We start from the raw sequence: 22718 nt of genomic DNA, 5'->3' as shown, positions 1-22718 counted from the left end.
GCCCCCCTATATTCAGTTTCATTTATTAGGTAATATAGCCCTGTGAGCCATGCGGCTCTTGACTCGGGTGCAACCGCAACAAACAAAACATGAACAAAGAACATTTTAAAAGTGACGCGCAACAAAAACATCCAGGAAAAATAACAGCAAAAATATTCCAGAAAAAAGCACCATATATCAATTATGTGTGCAAAAATCCCAATGGGATCCAAGTCAAACAATAACAACCATAAGACAATTTAGATTAAGTTATCAAGCTAACTCCATACTTCAACAAACATGGCTTAACCATACGTTTTCGAAATAACCAAAATAAAGCTATAAAAATAATATAACAAAAGTGATCATAGGAACTGTGATTCAAATTTAACAATAAACGATATAAATAGTACGTACAATAAACTTTGTAGCCATAGCCACTAGCAGAGGTGTGGACTCGAGTCATGTGACTTGGACTCGAGTCAGACTCGAGTCATGGATTTGATGACTTGCGACTCGACTTGGACTTGCATAACAATGACTTTGTCCCACCTATGAGATGTGGACTCGAGTCATGTGACTTGGACTCGAGTCAGACTCGAGTCATGAATTTGATGACTTGCGACTCGACTTGGACTTGCATAACAATGACTTTGTCCCACCTCTGGCCACTAGCATGAGTTACTCCATAATAGCACAAATATCAGCAGTAGTATCGTACTATATCAATGCACCTTTTTAAATCAGCACACTATAATCAAAACTTGTAAGTCATACTTTGCAGAAATGCAGTGGACATCCGGAGCGATGCATTTAATTTCAGGCCACTCAGCATAGCAGTGGCAGCTAGGAGTGTACAGCTCCTCAAGAGCAGTTTTGAGTGCAGATCTCACAGGGAGTGATCCAAGTTTCAGTTTATTGGCGATAGCCTTCCAGACCCTTGGGGCATCGACAGCAAAGGCCCTTCCTCCAGTATTTGTACGGCAATAAGGAATGTGAAGCTGGTAAATGAGCGAAGACCTTAGGTCACATTTGTTCTTCGAAACAGTGAGGAGATCCAGCAGGTTGTCTGCTGATTTTTTTTATAAGTACATCAAGAATAAATAAGATCTGATGCACAAGCCGTCGATCATTAAGACATGGCAAGTTTCACCCAATGTAAAGATCGCAGTGGTGGGTCCTATATGGGCAATCTTAATTTTGGAGCTTTCGTGACTGCAGGAATTATTCTTTGGTTCTTTCTATGGGCAGTTCAATGCACATCTTAAGGCCGAATGATACATTGGGTCAAGCTTCTTCAGTACAGTACTGGGGGCTGATTTATATACGATGTCATAGTAATCAAGTAGAGGAAGTATGGTAGCTTTGATCAATTCCAAATGGAACAGTGGGGAAGCAATGCTTTTGTCGATACAGAAAACCATTTTTTATTGTCTTTTTACCAATATAACTAATGTGATCTTGAAAAATGTGTTTTGAATCAAAGATGACACCAAAATACTTATAGATCCTGACTTGCTCTATTTGATAATTATTTAAGGAATGTAATTGGGGAAAAATAATTTCCTGCTTGAGTCCTGGTGAGAAGCACCTTGGGGATTTGGAGGTATTCAGGACTAGTTTAAGAGCAACTAGCTGATGTTGTAGTTTGTTTAAATCACACTGGAGCTTAGCAATCATATCATGTGGAGAGCGGCCAGCAGTAATCAGTATCGTCTCATCTGAAAACAGATTTAACCTGGAATGATCCAGGTCAGTGCCCAAGTCATTGCCATAAAAAGATAACAAGAGAGGGCCAAGGATGGAACCCTGTGAAACCCCTTTTTTATCGTAACACTGTTTGACCTCCAACTATCTATGAATAGTTTGGGTGCGAGAAGAGAGGTAATTTTTTAACCATTCCACTGTGTTTGTAGAAACGGAAGCAACTTAGTTTACTAAGCAGGATGTTGTGGTCGACTGTATCAAAAGCTTTGGACAAGTCCAGAAAAAGACTGGTGCAGTACTGCTTATTATCCATGCTACTGTAAATGTGATTTAGAGAGCCTAGTGCAGAAAATGTGGTGCTGTATTTTTTCCAGAACCCAGATTAGTTTCAATGTAAAAGATTGTTGTCGGACAGGAAACTGCTAATTTGGTAGTTCAGTGATTTTTCGAAAAAATCCATCAACGGGGACAAAATTGAGATTGGTCGGTAGTTATTTGGATCATCTTTAGGACCCCCTTTATGAATTGGATGAATATAGCAATGTTTTCATTCTAGAGGTACCGATGCTTCATTGATGGACAGGTCAAGAATATGGGTTATAGGTTTGTATATTAGGTGACCAACAGTTATCAGAGCAAATAAGGAATACAATCCGCTCCGGAAGAGTAGGACCCTTTGAGGTAGGACAGATGTTTCAGAACGTTATTTTTGTGGATAGGCTGGAAACTAAATTTGTTTAATGTTTGTACAGGGGTGTCAGAAATTGCATTAGCAGGGTTTACTCCCTGTAAGAGCCATGAGACAGAAAGTGAATGTATTATTTCTGTGTATACATTTGTTGTACATCTGTCATACATTTGTTGACAGACTGGGCATACTGTTTAGAACTCCCCTGTGGTTAGACGCTCAGTAGATTGAACCCATGTCATCACTTCCGGTCTGACAGTATAAACGGGAAGCCAGGAGAAGAGCCAGGCGGGAGCGAGTGGACAGTCTTTGACCGTGCGATAACGTGATAAAGTACGTGGACAGGTGAAGATATAACTTTGGAAATCGCTCGTTTTTTTACAACTAAGAAATAAAGAAAGTTTGATTTAAGACACGCGTCAGACTTCTTGCTCCCAAAGGTTAAGGCGTAGCTTATTTTTTGGTACAAGATAGCTGCGCCAACACTCCTAATACATTATTATTAAAAAGGTCACCAGCTTCAGAAAAATGAAGGTTAAAATGGAGGCTCTGAAAAAGTCTCCATTTTGGTTAAGTGCAACTGGAAGATTTTCTGTATTAGATGCCTTTTCAATACATTTTACTGTTTTCCAGAAGATCCTTTGCCACGTGATTCCAGGAGAGTGTAGGAAAAGTAATAATTGTTTGCATGCCGAAATTTTTTTACATCTATTTTTCAAAATCCTGTACTCTAGCTAGTCAATGACCAATATACTTTTCTGAGCACATGCCCAAGCCTTGTCTCTAGTTTTCATGAGCTTAGTAATCAAAGGATCAAACCATGGTGGACGGTTGCCTTTAATTTTAAATCTAACCATCGAAGCATGTTTGTCAAGAATTTGCAGAAAAGTGTACCTGAAGGTCTCCCAAGCCGTAGTCTGGCTGACGATCTCACCCCAAATATGAAGGAGTGATCACTAAGGTTATTACCCAGAACACCAGTCAGTGGGAAATTGTGAGGAGCATTAATCAACAGGATGTCAAGAGAGATGACGGTCCCAGGTTTTTTAGGTTGGCTCTTGTGGGGACATTTATTAATTTAAATAGGTTAAATTCATTAGCAAAATTTGTGACCACGGCAGGTGGGTTTAGCAAATTCCAATTCAGATCACCCACAAACTATTTCACCATTAGGGAGGCCTCCAAGAAGCTCCCTCAATGCAGTCCCAGCTTCAACATCTTACCACTAGGTGGTCTATAGCAGCAGACTACCAATATCTGTTGATTATTAGGGAGAGTGATTCTGAGAGCCAGACCTTCAAAGCAACATTTTTTCAACACCGAATGAGCTGGTGAACATGCAATAGTACTACGAACATAGATGGCAATTCCACCTCCTTTAGATCCTCGGTCAAGCCGAAAAAGGTTGTAGTTGTCAATCATAATCTGCAAGTCATTGACAGCAGAGTGTTTCTGTGAGGCAAAAAAATTCCGGGTCCAGATTTGCTACTTCTAGTTTTCGTTGGCTAAATTGAATCACCATCCCTCTGATGTTGACGTGTAGAACACCAACACCTTTTCTACCAGAAAAATCTACATAATTACATGAGTTCTTTACATTTGGACCAGGGTGAAGCTCAATACCTCCCAGAAATAAGAAAAGTAGAATTAATAGTTTGCACTGATACTTTCTGTAAAAGGATGAAGAGCGGCGAACCTTGGACGAATAGCAGCAGCTCGCAGTTGTCGACATTTTTAAGAGCAGAATGAAGTTTGGAAGGCGAGCTGGTGAAGTAATGAGACAGAGATAGGGTTTTAAAGGATCCAATGATGGAGTGTAGAAGTGGCTATGAGCTGTTTTCCTAGCAGATGTAATAGCAAACGGAGCATCAAGTATGGACGAGAAATAATGAGCGTAGTCGGTGGTAGAGTTGAGTGTGGCACTTCATATGGCCGGGAGGGACAGTAGTTGGATACACAATAGAAGGACTGCCCTCTTTAAAATATCACGGGTACACACAGTTAAACACGCAAGTGAAAAAGTACATATTAGCGGAGCGCGAGTAGTTTAACTTTTTGCTGCATACGCCGCAGGCGTAGGGCAGGTCGCCCTTGTCGAAACGCGTGTGCTGTGCCAGGCACTGGGGCCAGAAGGCGATGTGTCTGCCATGTGGTGCATGGTGAGTTCGCCCAACTTGGAGAATGCCGCTCCTGCCGCTGAGAATATATCAGCGACTTTTGTAGATGTGGACATCACTGATGCGGTTGCCGAGAATTGCGCAGGGCCCTGCAGGCGCAGCAGCGCGACGTCGTAGTTGGACGACTGGGTGTCGTAGAGCGAGTGGAAGTAGACCTTGTCCACCATCAGGTAGGGGGTGATCATGGACGGCTGCTCCACCAGGCCAGCATACGCCTTCCACAGGCCCAGCAACGTGTTGAGCAGGACGCAGTGAGTGGCCGTCACCACCCATGAGGGCGCCACGATGAACCTGCCGCACACAAGCGACGCGTCGTAGTGCAGCGACACCTGCCACGGCCAGCAGCCCCCCGCCGCCGGGCGACCCCCCACCACTCGCTGTCGTAGCCCATTGAGCGGCAGCTGAAGCGGGAGAGGGCGTCGCTCCAGCAGTCCGAGCAGGCGAACCCCCACGGCCCATGGGGCCCCGACACGAACACCTGGAGCACGCGGGCAGGGCTCCACACTCGCATGCAAGATGAAGCTACTGTGTTCCGTGTGCCATCACAGCTCACAGCCGTCTGCTTCTCGTTGAGGTAGTAGACGGCGAGGAAGATGCCGATGCCGACGGCCGCCATGGAGAGCATGATGGCAGCACAGGAGAGGTGGCGTTGCAGGGCGTGCTCCTGGCGGCACGCTATTAAGCTGGAGAGACTCGTGTCTTTGGGCGCAGTCCTTTGTGTGGAGCCAGGAGCAGCCACAGCATGGTCAGACCGGCGTGGGGTTTGAATGGAACAGATCGGCTCTACAGTACAGTAGTTGCCATATATTCACAACAGTGGGCGAAGTTTGATGTTGATTGGCGTGGCTCTGCAATCCACTTCATGGGCCGAGTCTTCTGCGCGAGAGTAGGTGTTATCACTGAGCACATGCATCGATAGGTCGATTCTTAATTACAAATGTTTGTTTTGTTCATTAAAAAACTCATGTATATCCACAAAAAAAGGATATTTTGGATTATCCGCAATTTTTTATGATCCTCCGCTGCCACCTCACCCCCTCAATTGGCATGGATAATCGAGAGTCGACTATACTGGCATTGCAAGTGTAATGAGAGCGCCATCTCCTGTATTATTGTGGGGCATACATTAATGTATACAGTCCACGGTTTATCCATAGTGGGGATTAAATCTGGGGTAAAGGTGATGGGCGGATCTACCAGGGAGGCCTCTAGAACGCTCCCGAAAGTTCCAGGAGGGGCGTGGCCAGAGGCGGGGCTTAGCCTCCGGGGAGCGAATATAAGCCGGGGGCAGAGTAACGTGAGGGGTCGGTGTTGAAGATTAAGAGGAGCTCCCCGTCGCTGCTGCCCCGCCATCTCCATCGGCCACATGGCGGCTCGAAACTCCAGCCGCTCAGCCGCTCCCTAGCGCACCGCCAGCCAGCGGCGTTTTGGTGAGCGGGTGAGTGCCACGTGGCGCGGGGCAGCGCAATCACAAGAGCGGCAGACATCCGCGAAGAGAGAAGAGAGACGTGGCTGTACCAAGCTTTATTAATAAATAACCTGAAGTCATTTTCCGTGCCGGAGCCACTCATTACACAAGTAATTAATGAGCAAAATTCGTCAAGTGTAAAAATACGTTGGAAGGTAAAAAGGAAGACGACGTCTATGTGCTTGTTGCCTTTGTAACCAGGTAATTTAGCTTCAAGATAAACGGTTCCATTGGCCTTGACAGACAGGGCCAGGTAGCTTCTGAAAAAAGCTAAAAAGCTCAGTTTAGTTTTAAATAGTTAACATTTTTTGTGATTTGCTTACCCTTCCAATATCTTTCTTATACTTTGTTGATTGTTAACTTTTTATCCCACCCCTATTGGACATCTGTACAAAGAACTTCATAGCTCATCAGATTTCTCCAGGATAAAGAAATATTGTGATTGTGACGGTGGGTATGGGATGTAGATGTACCCCCTATTGTCTTGTCTTGATGACCTAACAACGTAGTATGTTGTATGATCAAAGTGTCACAGGTATCTGTTTGATGAGAACCCTCATCATCGAGATGGCCCCCGAGGAGGACCTGGAGGGCGGAGGTCTGCCTTGTTCCGCCCCGCTCATCCCGAACCTTGCCTTTGTCCCGGCCCGTACTCAGTCCGTGATGGTCTTGGGACTGAAGTGCCAGGTCGCTGCAACACTGTTAGGCCGCAGTGTCTCTAAGCACTACCACAGCTGTGCTGGCGATCACATCAGTATGTTGTTCCATTTCATGGTGAGCGCTTTGGAGAGGCAATGCCGGGTGGTTGGAGGCAGCCTTGCGAAGGTCCTCTTTTTGCCTGGGAATGTGGGAGCATGCAATGACAAGGACAGGAGAGCAGTCGTTTATGGGTTGGCTGGGGGTCAACCCAAAATAAAGCCAACACGAATAGATGAATGTTACAAAATTCGCCCTTCTGTTCCCCACATATGTACGGCCGTGTATACAATAGAGCATGTTTGTTAAATCTTGACTTAAAGCTTTCGTGACTGCAGGAATTCATACTCTTTGGATCTTTCGGTAAAGTCACGTAGATAAAAAATGTATAAAAAAATCACGAAGTTTCGATCGCAACACAAGCAATCGTCATCAGGTGAAAAAATATAGCAAGAGAGCTGCTGAAGCAGGGTGTTATATAGGCCTGAGATGGGTGCAGCCCAAGGGTAAGTGGGCGGGGATAGAGAAGGAAGATCGATGGCACCCCAAAGCTGTTGGGCTGAGATGGGTGCAGCCAAAATGGCTGCACCCATCTCAGGCCTCGATGTGGCGGTAGCTACATTGACATGCCAATCTCTCACAATACAATGGCCAGACAGACAGGGCCAGGTGCGGGGAGAGTGTTCGGGAAGAGGGGCGTGGCCGGATCGTGAGAGGGATAAAAGCCGGCGTGGAACAGGGCTCTGAGCTGCTGTTGTGGGGGAACCAATGGACTGCCGTCGCCATCGTTATCTTGGAGCAGGTCGTCTTCATCGTCCTGGAATGGGCACCTTGTAGTCTTGGAAGGCTGGAGTTATATTGTCTCCGTGACTGCTACGCGTCCGCTCCTGTGTAGCTAGCCAACTACACAGCGAGCGTTGCGGAGAGTCACATAAGTTACCCAAGCGTATAAAGTCACTCGCGGTTACTCGTTAAGTTATCAGTGAGTCGGCCAACTTCATTCATAATAAATATAACTGAACAAGAAGGTGTCTCTGAGAGCTATATTAAACTTGTGTAGTGACTTGTTAGGTCACTACCGTGTGGGCCTACACACACACACGTGACGTCACTATGTGGGAGAGCGTCACTACCTCGCGCGGGTCTGCACGCACACACACATGACGTCACTACATCTGTATGCTGGAATGACGTCACGGCCGGATGGGGGGGGGGGCTCTGGAGGCCGTGGGTGAGTACCGCGGGGGTTGTGTGAGGCCGTGGCACTCTGGATGAACCTGGCTGGACACGTGACCGGATCAAGGTCCGAGCACAAGGCAGATCTGAAACACGACAGGACTAATACCTCCGCCGTGGCTGACCATTGCTATAACGCTGTGGGCTCTCATGATATTGTTTTTTACGAGACCAAGGTGCTCTGCAAACCTTCGGGCTACTATCAAAGGTTTGTTCATGAAGTCATCCAGATATATAAACATAGACATAACTTCAACCGAGAAGATGAATACAAATTGAGCAATCATTGGAAGGATGTTATTAACCAGGTAAAATCTTAACTGCTTTATAGTTTGCATTCATATCCGCATCTCCAGTTTCTTCAGCCTCCTACCCCCCAGCCCCACTCACTTCCCAGCCCCGGCATTTTGTTGTACTCGTGTTGGAGCTTGCACTTCTCCACTCCCCCTACCCCACAACCGCACCCTCTCTATCTCTCCTCCCTGGCTCCTCCCCCCACCTCTCTGACTTATATAGCCTCTTGTTACAAGCAGCCACCTTTTGCCCACTTCAGCAATTGTTTCCTTCTGTGGTTGTCCCACCTGATGACGGGCACTTGAGTTGCGCCCGAAACGTCGTGATTTAATTTATTTTATTTTATACCTACGTGACTTTACCGAAAGAACCAAAGAGTATGCATCCCTGCAGTCATGAAAACTTGAGTCAAGCCTCAAGTCAGCGTGGCCAACCAGTAGCCCTACTGGCTTGTCCACGCTTGTTATATCAGAACGTCAGTGTTAGCGAGTGTTGTGTTAGCAAGGATAGGTCGGTGGTCACCACCCTATGTTAAGAGTTACCCATTGTGTTAATAATAGTGTTGCCTCCCAAATTCTGTGTGTGCGCCTCTATCGAACCATTTCACTTGTAATAATAAAAAATACGAACCTATAGCTCTTTGTAAATTCCTTGCCGGATGAAGGACTCCCCACACTGTGTGAATGAGTTACCCATGATTCACCACACTGGTCAGGGCACATTGGTGAAGTGAGGGGGCAGGACCAGTTCATGGTCTCAGCCATTGTTGGGAATCAAACTCAGGATGCAAGGTTTAAACCACAGGGCGCAAACAGCCGTTCCACCACTACTCACGCCAAAGCAGCAGCCCCGGCAGGACGGTGTAAATCGCCCGGTGCTGGCTCAGCTTGCTGTGGAAGGCGCTGTAGCAGAGGCACGACACGGCGTCACGGTCCATCTGGGGCAGCTGCCCGCGCCCTGCGGAAGCGGTGCCACGGTGATTGGTATCTCCACATGGTCCGCGAGCGTCACACTTCAGCCGCCAATACCTGGGTTCTCACGAGCGGAGACTTCCGCAGCCCTCCTGCCCCTCACGGAATCAATGCTCCCCTTTGCCAATTGATGAGTCGGTGGGTTCAGAGTTAAGCCTCAAGCTAGGTGAGGATGCACAGTGATGCAAACGTGGAATTTATATGCGAAAAGACAATGCTTGTTTAATTTAACAATGGGAAGAACAAAACATGTATTTTAATCTCAAATTTGCTTGTAAAATAGGTATATATATTACTTCGCACGAAAATGTAGCCAGCCTAAGATTACCAAAATTACTTAAAAATTTTGTTTAACCGCACATGGCTGCCCAGATTCAAATTGAGGCTCAGAAATAACGTATCTTGTGGCACACACAGCCTTCTCCCCAATAGCATCTTCAGTCACCCACACGTTGTCGTGATGGCATTTCCCTATGAGTGGTTGGTGTCATTACCTCCCCGTGTAGGATTCACCAGCTCAGATGCATGCTTGACCTGCCCGTAGTACTCTGTGGGGTTAATGCATAAATACGCGCACGTGCGAAGCATTACGTGTGTGTAGACCAGGGGTCCTCAAACTACGGCCCACGGGCCACATGCGGCCCACCGAGGGCATTTATCCGGCCCATGGTCACTAATTGGGCTGCGCTTGTGAGCACTAATTGGGCTGCGCTGGTGAGCACTAATTGGGCTGCGCTGGTGAGCACTCATTGGGCTGCGGTGGTGGGCACTGATTGGGCTGCGGTGGCGAGCACTGATTTGGCTGCGCTGGTGAGCACTGATTGAGCTGCGCGGTGGGCACTAATTGGGCTGCGCTGGTGAATGGTTCAATGGGCCAATTGACTGGACTTGCCCCCCAGGCGTAAGGCTGCCAGCCCTCCCCTGGCTGCGCTTGACTGGCTTTCCCTCCCTCAGCTCCCTCACTTGCCCCTCGGCTCCACTCCCAGTGATATTCCCGTGTGCTGAGTAAATGATAGAGGGGTAATAACAGAGTGATCTCTGATCTCTGGAGGGGCTGCCTGCTGTTTTCCCGTGCTGGTCAGTGACAGACAGCCGAGGAGTAGGAAACCCAATTTAAATGATAGTAAGTGCATTTATATTCTGATCGCTATTCAATTATATGAGGTTATATGTTGTATGTTGTGTAAGCCCCGGTTCATACTGTTGCGATCTCTGAGCAGTGCGAGTTCAGCCATGTGCTTGTATGGCTGAACTTGCATTAGATTCGGAAGAAAAAAGGCACATGTGCCTTCTTTTTTCCTGCAGTGGAATCGGATCGCATGGGTCTTCTCCCCCATGCGATCAGATTCCTATGCGAGTTCGCAGATCGCACTGCGATCTGTGAACAAAACTGCAGGTGTAATTAATTTTTTAATGGCACCCGCACCAGTGTGAGCCTGGGGTAAAAGCGGAGTTCCCCCAATCAGACTGCATTGATGGGCAGTGCAGTCTGTATGTCTCTGTGTGGGCAAAGTTATTGCTGGTATATTGTTTTTGTAGCGCTGTATATATATTGGTATTTTACTAATAGCAATTTTGACTCCCTAGGAAACAATGATGTCAAGAAAGAAAAAAAATTACTCGGAGTGTAGGATATTCAAAAAACAGTGGCCTTATGATTACTTTTTCATGCAGTACAAGGAAAGAGCTGTGTCTGATATGCCAGAATATAGTGTCTGTGTTCAAAGAATACAATTTACGTCAACACTATGAAACTCAACATAAAGATAAATATGATTGTTTGGTCGGAGAAGTGAGAAAAGATAAAATATTAAAACTGAAAAATACATTAACAACTCAGCAAAATACTTTTGTGAAGCAGAAGCAGCTAAATATTTCATCACTGCGAGCAAGTTTTCAAGTTGCCAAGCTAATAGTGTGCACTGGCAGACCATTCGTTGAGGGAGAATTTGTTAAAGAATGACTTCTTTCTGTTGCCAAAGAGATGTGTCCAGAGAAGGCCGATTTATTTAGTACAGTGAGTCTTTCAGGACCTACAATTACACGGAGGATTGAAGAAATGGGAGACAATTTGCATCAGCATTTGCAAAACTCCACAAAAAAACTTTATTATTTTTCCTTGGCACTCGACGAAAGCAATGATGTTCGTGATTCTGCACAACTTCTAATTTTTATTCGTGGGACGAATGACTATTTCGAAGTCACAGAAGAGCTTGCTGCACTGCAAAGCATCAAAGGAACAACTACAGGAGAGGATGTCTATGAAAAGGTTTGCCAAACTGTGAATGGTTTGGAGCTGAACTGGGCTAAACTAGCCAGTGTGACAACTGATGGTGCTCCTAGCATGGTGGGGTCTAAGAAAGGAGTAATTGCTCGCATTAACCAAGAGATGGACAAACATAACCATTCTCATCCAATAGCCATACACTGCCTCATCCACCAACAAGCGCTGTGTAGTAAATCACTGAAGTGGGACTCTGTTAACTTCATTAGAGCTCATGCACTAATCCACAGACAATTTCAGGAATTTCTGTCTGAGCTAAATGTTGACTATGAAGATGTTCTGTACCACACAGAAGTCCGTTGGCTGAGTCGAGGGAGAGTTTTGAAACGTTTCTATGACTTACTTCCACAGATTACAGCTTTTCTGTTTTCAAAAAACAAAGAAGTACCAGAGCTCAATGATGCAGAATGGAAATGGCACCTTGCCTTTCTGACAGATGTAACAGAGCTACTCAACAGTTTCAATGTGCAATTTCAAGGAAAGGGGAAGCTCATCTGTGATATGCAATCACATGTCAAAGCATTTGAAGTAAAATTAGGCCTCCTCATCAAACAAGTGGAGGAGGAAAACTTCTGCCATCTCCCCACAACTCAAAATCTGTTAGCGGAAAAAACCATTGGTTGCATTCCCAAACAAAACATGTGTGGATTCACTGGAAAAATTGCAAAAGGAGTTCCAATTTAGATTTAAAGAGCTTCATCTCCATGAACAGGACATACAGCTTTTCCGTAACCCATTTTCTATTGACATTGAAAATGTGGATACAATTTACCAAATGGAACTGGCTGAACTGCAGAATTGTGACTCTCTGAAAGACGCATTCAAGTCAAGCAGCCTTCATAATTTCTATGCATTTCTCCCCTCTGAGACATATCCTCATCTCAGGAACCATGCACTCAAAATGGCAACTATCTTTGGCAGCGCTTATGTCTGTGAACAAACTTTTTCCAGAATGAAACATTTGAAATCTCAAACCAGATCTAGACTAACGGATGCACACTTGCATCACTTGTTACGACTAGCAGTGACAAATATGGAACCGGACATTGACCATCTCATTAGCCAAAAGCAGGCCCATAGTTCCCATTGAAATACTGGCAAGTTTGTTGATTTAACTTTACTGTTCTTCATTTTAAATATTGTATTTGTTCCCGTTTTGTTTCTTCACTTCAAAAAAAGATATATGCAGTGTGCATAAGAATTTGTTCATAGTTTTTTTTAACTATAGTCTGGCCCTCCAACGGTCTGAGGGACAGTGAACTGGCCCCCTGTTTAAAACGTTTGAGGACCCCTGGTGTAGACGGCAAGAAAACATAATGCAAAATTGCATAGTGAGACACACTTGCACTGGGGCTGAACTGACTCTCTAACAACTGTCTCATTTATATCCTTAACAACTGTTACATTTGTGTTAAGAGACACAACACCAGAACTAAACTAAACGATTACCACTTGCCCAATGCACAGCTGACCTCTGAAAAAATTGTTGTGACGTTAATACAAGTCACAGGGATGTAAATAATACACACACTCAATATAAGAGGCTTCAATAAGCCATTGTCCCAATCCAAGAAGCTAGGCAACAATTACTCGGGTGCTTCCACTAACAGCAAATATTTTACAGACGAGTTTTAGTTTATTATTTACAAGATGTCACTGCAAGGACGTCTTGGAGCAATAGTGCAATTGGTAGCTCGCTGCGCTACGAACCCGAAAACCCAAATAGCGAACATAAGTGACGATTATCTGAACCAGTCCTGGGTTTTCCTAGGTCGACTCAGCCTCAAATGACCACCTGGTGCGATGTGTAAACATCGCCACTCAGGAGACAAAGTTAGCTGGGCATGGTGCTGGCCACCCACCCCCTCATGTGTTCTGCCGGCCTTCAGAGGTGCTCGCTAACAGCACATGTCCATACAGTCTATTAAGGCCATACGGGGGATCTTGTGAGTTAAAGTGCAGTTGAACAGAGCTACTTGAACATCCCATGTGGCCCCGTTCAGGAGAGGCTTCCCCCACCCCTACTCTACAATTTCTTGGTGGGGTGGGGGGTGGCATGGCACAAACACCGAGGTGGCCGCTCGCTCACCTTTGTTGTGTTTGAGAAGCAGTGCAGAGACGCAGGTGGCCGTCTCCTCGACAACGGACAGCAGGAAACCGGGGTTATTGCCAGCCTTTCCGAACAACGGCAGCCGGCGCACGCACGCGTGGAACCTGGCCGGGGAGACAAACACCGCCGCGTCACGCTGCCGACACGCGCGGGAACGTGCGCCTTGACACGTGTCCAAGCAGGCACACATAAAGATCCTCGTGTAGCCTTAACAGACTGTTGGGGTAAGTCCTATTAGCGATGTTTACATACTGCACCAGTCACTTACGGGATGCCCAGGATGGGTTGCGATATACGTCTCTGCTATTCACCGTGAGCGAGAATCGAACTCAGGTAGCCAGGCTCTTAGTGGAGTGGGCAAACTACTGCCCTGCTGCTCTCGAACAACAACAGCCGCCATTCGCCACGATGTGGCGGTGATGTCATCATGGCACTTGTGCCAGGCAAGGTATACCTTGAGGCCACGTGAAGTGAGGAATGCTCACTGGCAGGACATCACAGGAATAGACCAAAGTGCCATGGGTTGACTGACTGAGATGACTGGCAGATGCACCAACTGTGCTCCCCACTGAGACAACTTGCTGCACGTTAGTGTGAACATCGCACCGTTGCCCTCTACTGTTCTTGGAGGGTGACTGCCTCCAGATGCCCCGTCTCATCTCTTAACGGGCCTCCTCCATAGAGGCCAATCTTGACACTATTGGTACCGGTCCCCGGTCCTCGGCAATTCCACTCAGCTCTACATCCTTCTGTAATTACATCTGCCCATCTCTTATCTAGCCCGTGCCATGCCCGTGTAGGCCCCTCTATCTGAGAAAGCAAAAGCTGCTTGGGTAGCTTCCACACAGGGTTACGCAGCTCATGAAAAGATAATGCCGCTCAATTGATCCTGAGCGACCGAGTGAGCCTCATACCAGAACAGCCTCACCTGTAAGCCTGAAGCTGTAGCGTGTGGTACAGGTTTATCACCACTATGAAGAAGCTGTTTATCTATGGGCGCACACGCAGAGCAGACCACGCGTGCGAGAGAAGACACTTAGCTGGTGGGTCATAATGTCTGTCGGCACTTAACCATGTATGTGAATCAATCGCAACACCAACATATTCAAAACTGGACTCCAGTAAAATGTACAATGCATAATTTGACATTGCATTCATAGAGCCGAGAAGATCAGAACTGGACTATCTGCTGTTCTGTGCACACAGTTCTCCGTGAACCTTTCTATGTACACCACCCCTATTACACATGGCCAGCGCATGAGCCACATGCAGTAATAGCAACTGTTGGTGGATAGACTCAGCCCATCATCCCCCTGGATAGTTAAAAGTGAGTACCACTTTGTGGGGAAGTCAACAGTGGTTGTCCTCATGGGAAAGACTCACCCCTGCCAAGGAAATGTGAGATTTCCACCACTGGCTCAAGGCTATAAACATGAGATGAGCACCTCCTCAAACCGTGGCAAATACGTTCACAACGGGATCACACGGCCAAGGCAACAAGGTTTTGGCAGTTTCGCCAACGCGTGAACCGGCCCCGCTGACTTTCCTTTGGCCGCATCGCCTTTTAAATTGGCAACACGTCCTCCATCGTCATCGGGGTCACGCACGACTGCCCTCACCTGCAGGTCCAGGAGGATAGGCTGACACTTGAGACGCAGCACGTGCATGAGCTTGGTGCGCATGGTTTGCCCCGGCTGGGAGGCGAAGCAAAGGCTCATGGTCCAACTGACCTGCACCTTGCTGTAGCTGCAAACGGAAAAGCATTGACGTGTTAGCTCCGTCTTTCTGTAAACATCTGGGCATGAGCAACATTGCAGTTTGTGCCTCGTCACACGGAGGGCGACCTTTCCGGTGGGTCGAAGCTCGTGGAGGTATCATCTCGCATTGCCTCGCACCCACCTAGAGTAGTTTCCCAGCACCTCCAGTGTGCGGGTGTTGAGCAGGAGGCCGCACCATGGCAGGAGCCAGTGAAGAGGCAGCTGCATGAAGCCGCCGCTGCCGTCGCCGATCTCTGGCGCGAAGTTCACCACCGTCTTGTTGCGACTCACCGTGCAGCCATACGTAGGCATGCCGCCAAGCAGCAGCCTACACAAGACAGCACGGTACCGTGGTGTGCGGGGAGGGTAAGCAGGGCTACCGGGAGATAGGGCAACAGTGACGGCTTATACGGGAGAACTCCATGGGCTGGTGTTCGTTTCTCTAAATCAGTCATTACATCCACATTACAATGTTATAACGATAATGGTCTACATTGTCAGCAGAAGGCAGTGCTGCGACATCTATTGTGCCGATCCATGTACCTCAACAGACCACGCTCCACCAATTTAATGTCTCAAACCCGCACTGACCACCGTGAAGTATGGTCAAATATCCCCCACAACCCGCATGCCAAGGGAAGGCCCTCATCCAGCAGGGGACTAACAAAAGAGCGGTTGATTTACAAGAACAATAACGATGATGTTGTTGTCCAGGAAAGCCTCACCGCGTCTCACACTGAACACGCAGCACACACACACACACACAAGGAGAACATTCAGGCACACCACTCCAACGTCCGCAGACAGGTTAATGAGCCCACTTGTTGTGCTGCCATCACCTGGCCACCTCACAGCCAAGCGGTTGGTGGGGTTTTGCAAATCTGCACCATTGACCAACCCTTGCCTCCAAAATGGAACAAATAAGTTGGTGATGTTACTGGGGCAATGGGCATGATGCACAAGCTAAAATAACACAAAAAACTCGTTCGTCAATAACACTGTGGCCTTGAAAGGAAGTATTTATAATAGGCGACGTTTCGGACAATGGCCCTTCTTCAAAACACATCGCGGCACATTCCTCCAAAGTGCTGGCTCATGGGCGTGGTACCAGAAAACAGGGAGACAAAGGCGGAGTGGAGTTGAGTGCTGCACATTTTGCCTGTCACTCACTGAACTGGGTGTTGAACCTACCAGACTACATATGTCAGCATGTGCTAGGAATCAATTTCATCTTGCTGTTGGCAACAGTCAACACCCCTCGCTCTGATCAGCCACAAAACTGTTCAGTGCCCAGGCTAACCTATCGCAATCACCAGGGCTTACCGCTGATATCACCAATAAAACCTCTCAGAAGCGACACATCTCCTAGGATGAGTGTAACGTGTTCCTCATAGTTATTACTACTACTATAATTGTTTAACCAAGAAACCCTCACTGATTCTCAAGCCTAATTTTCAGGAAGGTCCTGCCAAATTTTATATGTGGGTATGTGGAACTTCTTCTGCACTATACATAGCCAACTACGATAATTCGAGCTGCGGGCTAATCAGAGGTGCAGGGGGTGACGTTGCTGCTGTGTGTAATCCCAACTGAGTAAGTAGGTACTGTACCTTTTTAGCATGGGAATGTTTGGCCAATATCAGTTACATTGAATGTGTTTATATCTGCTGCTGGGATGTGTGTTTGTGTGTTTATATCTGCGGCTGTTTGTGTGAAACACGGAACCGGCGTTCTGCTGCCAGGGTGCACCTGTACACCCAGGTGTACGCGCTGGGTTTGTCGTGAAGTCGGGGAGCGGAGGCGCTCACCGGAGGAAGTGGTTTGCCTTGTCCAAGTGAGGAGTCACCAGCAGGAAATCATCGGTGAATCTCATGAGCAGACTGGACAGGCATGGCGGACACACGCATACAAATCATTATTTATCTCGGCATTTAAATGGCGCTGCTTAAATGCCTCAGTAACTCAAAGCACCTTACAATATTTGAAGGGCACCCCCAGTCGCAGCTGTCCCTGTGCGGCACAACGTGATGATTCAGCACCGGGCATGCTTGTATGGGTGCGATGCTGCTACGTGTAAATCCCGATTTAGTCATGTGTGGGTATTTTATCAAATTTGGACCACGCCACCGGCCAACAATGGACGACTCTTTTCAAATGAGGTGGGGATATCCTTAACGTCCACTGTGAAGCAGCAGGTGGTGCGTATATTATGGGTAATACCCACCAGAGTAAAACCTCGGGTGAACGCGCGACCGCTTTTTCACGTCGCCACCCCAGATCTGTGGTGACGAGGAAATGTTGTCACCCTCACCTGGTATGCAGGAGACCATGGGTTTCGATCCTGGACACTTACGATGCCTGTTGTATATTCTGAGGCTGCGTGTTCTCTCTCCCGGTAGTGGTCGCATGTATTTTTTCTGCGGGTCCTCCGGTTTTTCCCTCCAGATTTAAAAACATGCGTTTAGATTATTTGGCTGTAACTATAATCCCTACATATGATGATAAGCAACTTCGATGAGCTATATCATGTGTGGCAAGGTCGCCTTTTAAAAAGAGCTAATAGCTTAGCGGGCTTTACAGAGTAAATAAAATTGTCTATAGTTTACAGATCCAGCATTAAACCTACTGCTGCTGCTCCAGGAGGAGGCACATCTGGCTGTGTTGTTGTAAAGTTATGAGCCACCCTTAAATAAATTGTCTGATTCTGTGTATAGGCTGGGCGAGTTGAGGTTGGAGGGAGGACACACCCTTCCTGCTGCACGGTGGACAGCATCGACCTCTCCATGTGGGCGTAGCACAGGTTGCACAGCAGCGAGGACAAGGGGCTGCCCTGGGAAATCCCACGGCGCTGCCAATAGTACCTGTGGCGACAGCAGCGGCAACGCCACTTGAGAGCCGTGGCAACCACGGCGGTGCCACTCATACGGCGCAACCGTGAGCACCGTAGCACTCATGGCGGTGGCCCTCACGGCAGCAGGTGCAGCTGCAACAAACGCGTGCAATCTGTTTCCGGTAGTGAAGTGCCTTTCGAGGGTGAACACAGCCGCAAAGACACACGGTCACAACGTCACTGTGCCTGCAGGAGTGGCAGTGGATGAAAGAGAAACAATCCTGAAGGGGGCGGTTGGTGTAACAGGTATCATCAGCACTACACTGGTGCCTGCACACGATGCGAGGTTGCCGAGTGGCGGTGTGAAGCCAGGAGGGAGCGGTGCTGGCTGCTCATTAACAATAGGCTATAGATTCACCTCAGACTAAAGGAGGAATCCGATGAGCTATAAAGCTCTGTCCAGTAGGGCCGGGTCAGCAAGTTCCACGTGAAGGTTTAGATATAAATAGATAAACACTGTGCATTTACCGGCAATGGTTACGATGGGGATATATGTTAAGGGGTGTAGCGCTCACGCTTTACAACATGTAGGGGCGGCATGTGGATGGGCTTGGGCCCACGCTCCTCCTGGCCTGTAGTAGCACGTAGCTTATAGTATTCCACCATTGGCCAGATTGTTCATCTTAAAATGTCACCTTTGGTCAATGATGATCACGTTGTTGAGGAGCAGTCGCTCGAGGGTCTCGTAGACCGTAACAGATGTCAGCGTTGTATCCAGCCACTGCAAAGACACGTCACGCAAGGACACGATGTGTGCACATATTTCCTTGACAGCACAAAACATGCATATCCATACACTGTCAACACAAAGACTTTCCCCTATAGCCTTTAACAGACTTTTGGGGCAAGCGCTGTTAGTGAGCACCTATTGAGGCACACACAGCGGGTACTCATTTAAGGCTGAGTCTCGGACTGGGTCAGATGTTCATCATTGAATATTTGTCATGAGTGGGCATTAAACTCGGTCCCCCGGGTTCATAACGCTCCTTACACTGCTCTGGACCGATCCCCACCCAGTTCCCTAACACTCTCCACACTACGCCCCACCACTCCTCAACACGCCCCACCGCTCCCCACACTGCTCATACCACCCCTCATCCATGAGAGTTCTGAATGGGAATTCCTTCTTCTCATGGCAGGGCGAATTTTAGAATTTGAAGATGATTCGGGGAATCATTAATGAGTCATAAGCGTAAGAACAGATTTTAACTGCTGAATAGTTGCATGTCTAATAATCGATATACGATAGGCCACGGTGTCTGACTGAAGAGTTGACCCAGAGTTATCACATCTGGGTAGGATGAGCCCTGCCTTGCTATCTGCAGGTATGCCCACTCTCATATTAGTTATGATACATAAGAGGTTTTTGGGTTAGATCGTGTAAATATATAAATGTCGTAAGGGTTGTCATGTAAACAGAACATGCCAATTCGTCACTAGTACAGCGCACCGGTGTGTTGGAGAGCCAAGCTTCAACATTTACAATCTGAGTATGACATTTCGCCAGTAATTACAACTAGCTTCATCAGACGGCAGCCAGATTTGTGAAGTCTTACTGTTTCGTTCCTTCTATAGAGGCGTAGATGTGTTGACAATGCAGCTGCGCTCTTGCGCCATGTGGGGGGGGGGGGGTGGATTAGTGAGCCAACGTACATTATGCGAGCCCTTTGAACTTGTCCTTCCTCTTTGGTTCTTTCGGTAAAGTCACGTAGAAAGAAAAAATAAATGTAATAATAGCATACGACGTTTCGACTGCAAGCAATCATCATCAGGTACAAATGAAAAAAAACAAACCTAGTAAACTTAGAAATATAATGCAATACAACACAGAGTCGGCTAACATAACAGTCAACACCCTACCTGGTTGATTACGTTCTTCCAAAGATTTCTAAATTTGAGAGAGACAAAACACAGACACGGAGACACATAGACAGACACATAAGCAGAGAGATAACACAGAGACACACAGAGAGACACACACACATAGGGACACAGAGAAACAACGCCTCTGTGTCAAGGCCTTAAATAGAGAGGGGGGCAGAGAGAGGGAGTGGGGTAGAGAAATTAGCATGTTAATGAGAGATTTTGAGCTTTCGTGACTGCAGGAATTAATAGAGCAACAACACGAGGACACACAGAGAGAGAGAAAACACACTTAATCAAACAAACTTAGTAAAATTTGGAAATGTAATGCAATGCAACACAGAGTCGGCTAACACACAGTTAACACATAGCCTGGTTGATTACAATCTCCAAAGATTGATAAAATTAGAAGTTAAGTGTGAAATTTGACAGAGAGAGACACACAGAAGAGGCCGGGGGAAAAAAAGAGCCAATGGACATATGAGAGCCTGGTAAATTTTAGAGAGTGAAATAGTTTGAGAAAACAAAATTTAGCTTCGGGGTGGATTTCCACACATCTCTCTGTGTGTCTATGTTTGTCAAATTTCACACTTAACTTCTAATTGTATCAATCTTTGGAGATTGTAATCAACCAGGCTATGTGTTAACTGTGTGTTAGCCGACTCTGTGTTGCATTACATTACATTACATTTCCAAAAGATTTGCTAAATTTTGTTTTCACAAACTATTTCTCTCTATAAAATTTACCAGGCTCTGATAGGGCCATTCGATCTTCTTTCCCTGGGTCGCTTCAGGGTAGATTAATCGACTTGCTAATTTATCTGCTCCAGCAGCCCCACCTCTCTCTCTGCCCCCCCCTCTCTCTCTATTTAAGGCCTCGACACAGAGGCATTGGGTCTTTGTGTGACTATGTTGTGTGTCTCTCTTTGCTTGTGCGTCTGTGTGTCTCCGTGTCTGTTTTGTCTCTAAAATTTAGTTCTACCTGATGACGGTTGCTTGTGTTGCAATCGAAACGTCGTACTCTATTATTTAATACATTTTCTTTATACGTGACTTTACCAAAAGAACCAAAGAGAGCGTTACCAGAGTGTCAAGTAACTTAATTGACTCGTTTACCGGAACCCTCGTGAACAGAAAGGTTACATCAAAACTTACGAGAATATCATTAAGGTTAAGCTTAATATATTTAATTATATTTACGAGATGTTCAGAGTTTTTGATGAACGAAGAGGTCCTACCGATGTAGGGCTGTATTTGTTTTGTAAAGTATTATGCTAATTTGTACGTAGCAGAGCCTATTGTACTAACTATGGATCTTAATGGGACATCAGGTTTGTGAATTTTTGGTAGCCCATAAAGTCTTGGTGGTTTTGATGCCCTTGGTTTGATCAGGTATTGCTCTTCCTTGGGAATTGATAATTTGGCAATGATTGCCGTTATTTTACATTCCAAGGTGCTGGTTGGGTCTCGTTTAATTTCAAGGTAGGTACCTTCATCGAGTAAATCTTTGATTTTATTATCATAGTCCTCACGGAACATCACAACAGTTGATTGGCCCTTATCAGCAGAAAGATTTTGGATATGTTTACTTGCTCTCAAGTCTCTTAAGGCTTTTGCTTCACTGAAGTAAATATTTGTTTTTTGCAATTTGCTGTTCTCAGCTTGATTATGGGGGAGATGTGTAACTGCTAATTCCACTTCAGAAATTATCTCATCGAAAGGGATTGTACATTGGGCAACAGCAAGGTTAACACCTTTATACAGGACCGAAACCATGTTGCTGGATAATTCAACGTTCGTCATGTTGTTAACCGTTTTGTTGATAAAATGTTCATTTTCAGTTGAGAGTTGTTTGTTAGTCTAGCAAATTTCAAAATTTGGGTAGTGTTAGTTTTGTTAAATACATTATCAGCTGATTGCTGTGTAATTCATCACCCCGCACAGAAATCTGATGCACAAACCAACAGGGCATTAAATACTAAAACCAAATCAAATAACAAGAGCATTGAAACTGCCCAAGTAATTAAAACGATCAAAATACCGTACATTGCGGGAGTAACTGATAAACTAGCCAGATGTTTGGAAAAACAAAACGTCCGAGTCAGATTTGGCACGGTACATAAAATGCAGAAATTAATATCTGGTACAAAAGGTGTATTACCAAAGCTATCAACAGAAGGCGTGTACAGGATTAACTGCACGTGTGGTAAATGTTGTTGGGCAAACAGGACGAATGATCAGCATGAGACTAAAAGAACATCAGAGAAATATTAAATTCTCCCAAACACAACTGTCAGCGGTAGCAGAACATGCGTGCCAAAAAGGACACTCAATTGATTTTGATAATGTTGAAGTTTTGTGCAAAACTAGCCACTACTAGCCAAGACTAATTAGAAAATCTATCGAAATTTAAAGAAATTAAAATAACTTTAACCGTTCGGATAGCTACAACCTTAGTGCGGTGTGGAAGCGAATCATCAAATAATAAATTATTTAAATGCATGCCTACAAAGGGCAGCGTACTTCAATAGGGATTACCATTGGTCGGGCTATTTTAATAAACACAAAAGACAGGAAGGAAAAGTTCAAAGGGCTCGC

The 22718-nt window shown here is 46.2% G+C and overlaps 2 protein-coding genes across 7 annotated transcripts in view; both read right to left on the bottom strand.

The window, feature by feature from the left end:
• Positions 1-652: 652 nt before the first annotated feature.
• On the bottom strand, positions 653-5356 carry LOC144724927 (transmembrane protease serine 2-like; the record flags this gene model as incomplete). Its single annotated transcript, XM_078604244.1, is given in 2 exon segments — positions 653-4932; positions 4935-5356. Coding segments are annotated over 2 exon segments (933 nt in total), but the record flags the coding sequence as incomplete, so codon positions are not given.
• Positions 5357-6060: 704 nt separating this feature from the next.
• TERT (telomerase reverse transcriptase) overlaps positions 6061-22718 on the bottom strand; it is a 37066-nt gene continuing 20408 nt past the window's right edge. For 4 of the 6 annotated variants that reach the window (XM_078604238.1, XM_078604240.1, XM_078604242.1 and 1 more), the window contains 10 exons: positions 18893-18978; positions 18115-18228; positions 17176-17247; positions 15510-15695; positions 15230-15356; positions 14539-14600; positions 13590-13714; positions 9711-9764; positions 9080-9202; positions 6061-6857 (listed from right to left, as the gene is read on the bottom strand). In XM_078604238.1, the coding sequence (XP_078460364.1) occupies positions 6766-6857; positions 9080-9202; positions 9711-9764; positions 13590-13714; positions 14539-14600; positions 15230-15356; positions 15510-15695; positions 17176-17247; positions 18115-18228; positions 18893-18978 (1041 nt within the window). In that variant the 3' untranslated portion in view covers positions 6061-6765. Of the gene's footprint in view, positions 6858-9079; positions 9203-9710; positions 9765-13589; positions 13715-14538; positions 14601-15229; positions 15357-15509; positions 15696-17175; positions 17248-18114; positions 18392-18892; positions 18979-22718 lie in introns of those variants that run through there. The other 2 variants (XM_078604239.1, XM_078604243.1) reach the window with 2 other exon arrangements.

This window comes from Lampetra planeri, chromosome 22 (assembly GCF_965212315.1).
Source record: "Lampetra planeri chromosome 22, kcLamPlan1.2.h2, whole genome shotgun sequence".
Taxonomy (NCBI): domain Eukaryota; kingdom Metazoa; phylum Chordata; class Hyperoartia; order Petromyzontiformes; family Petromyzontidae; genus Lampetra; species Lampetra planeri.
The sequence above is the reverse complement of the archived record's forward strand: the minus strand, read 5'-3'. Positions and strand labels throughout refer to the sequence as shown.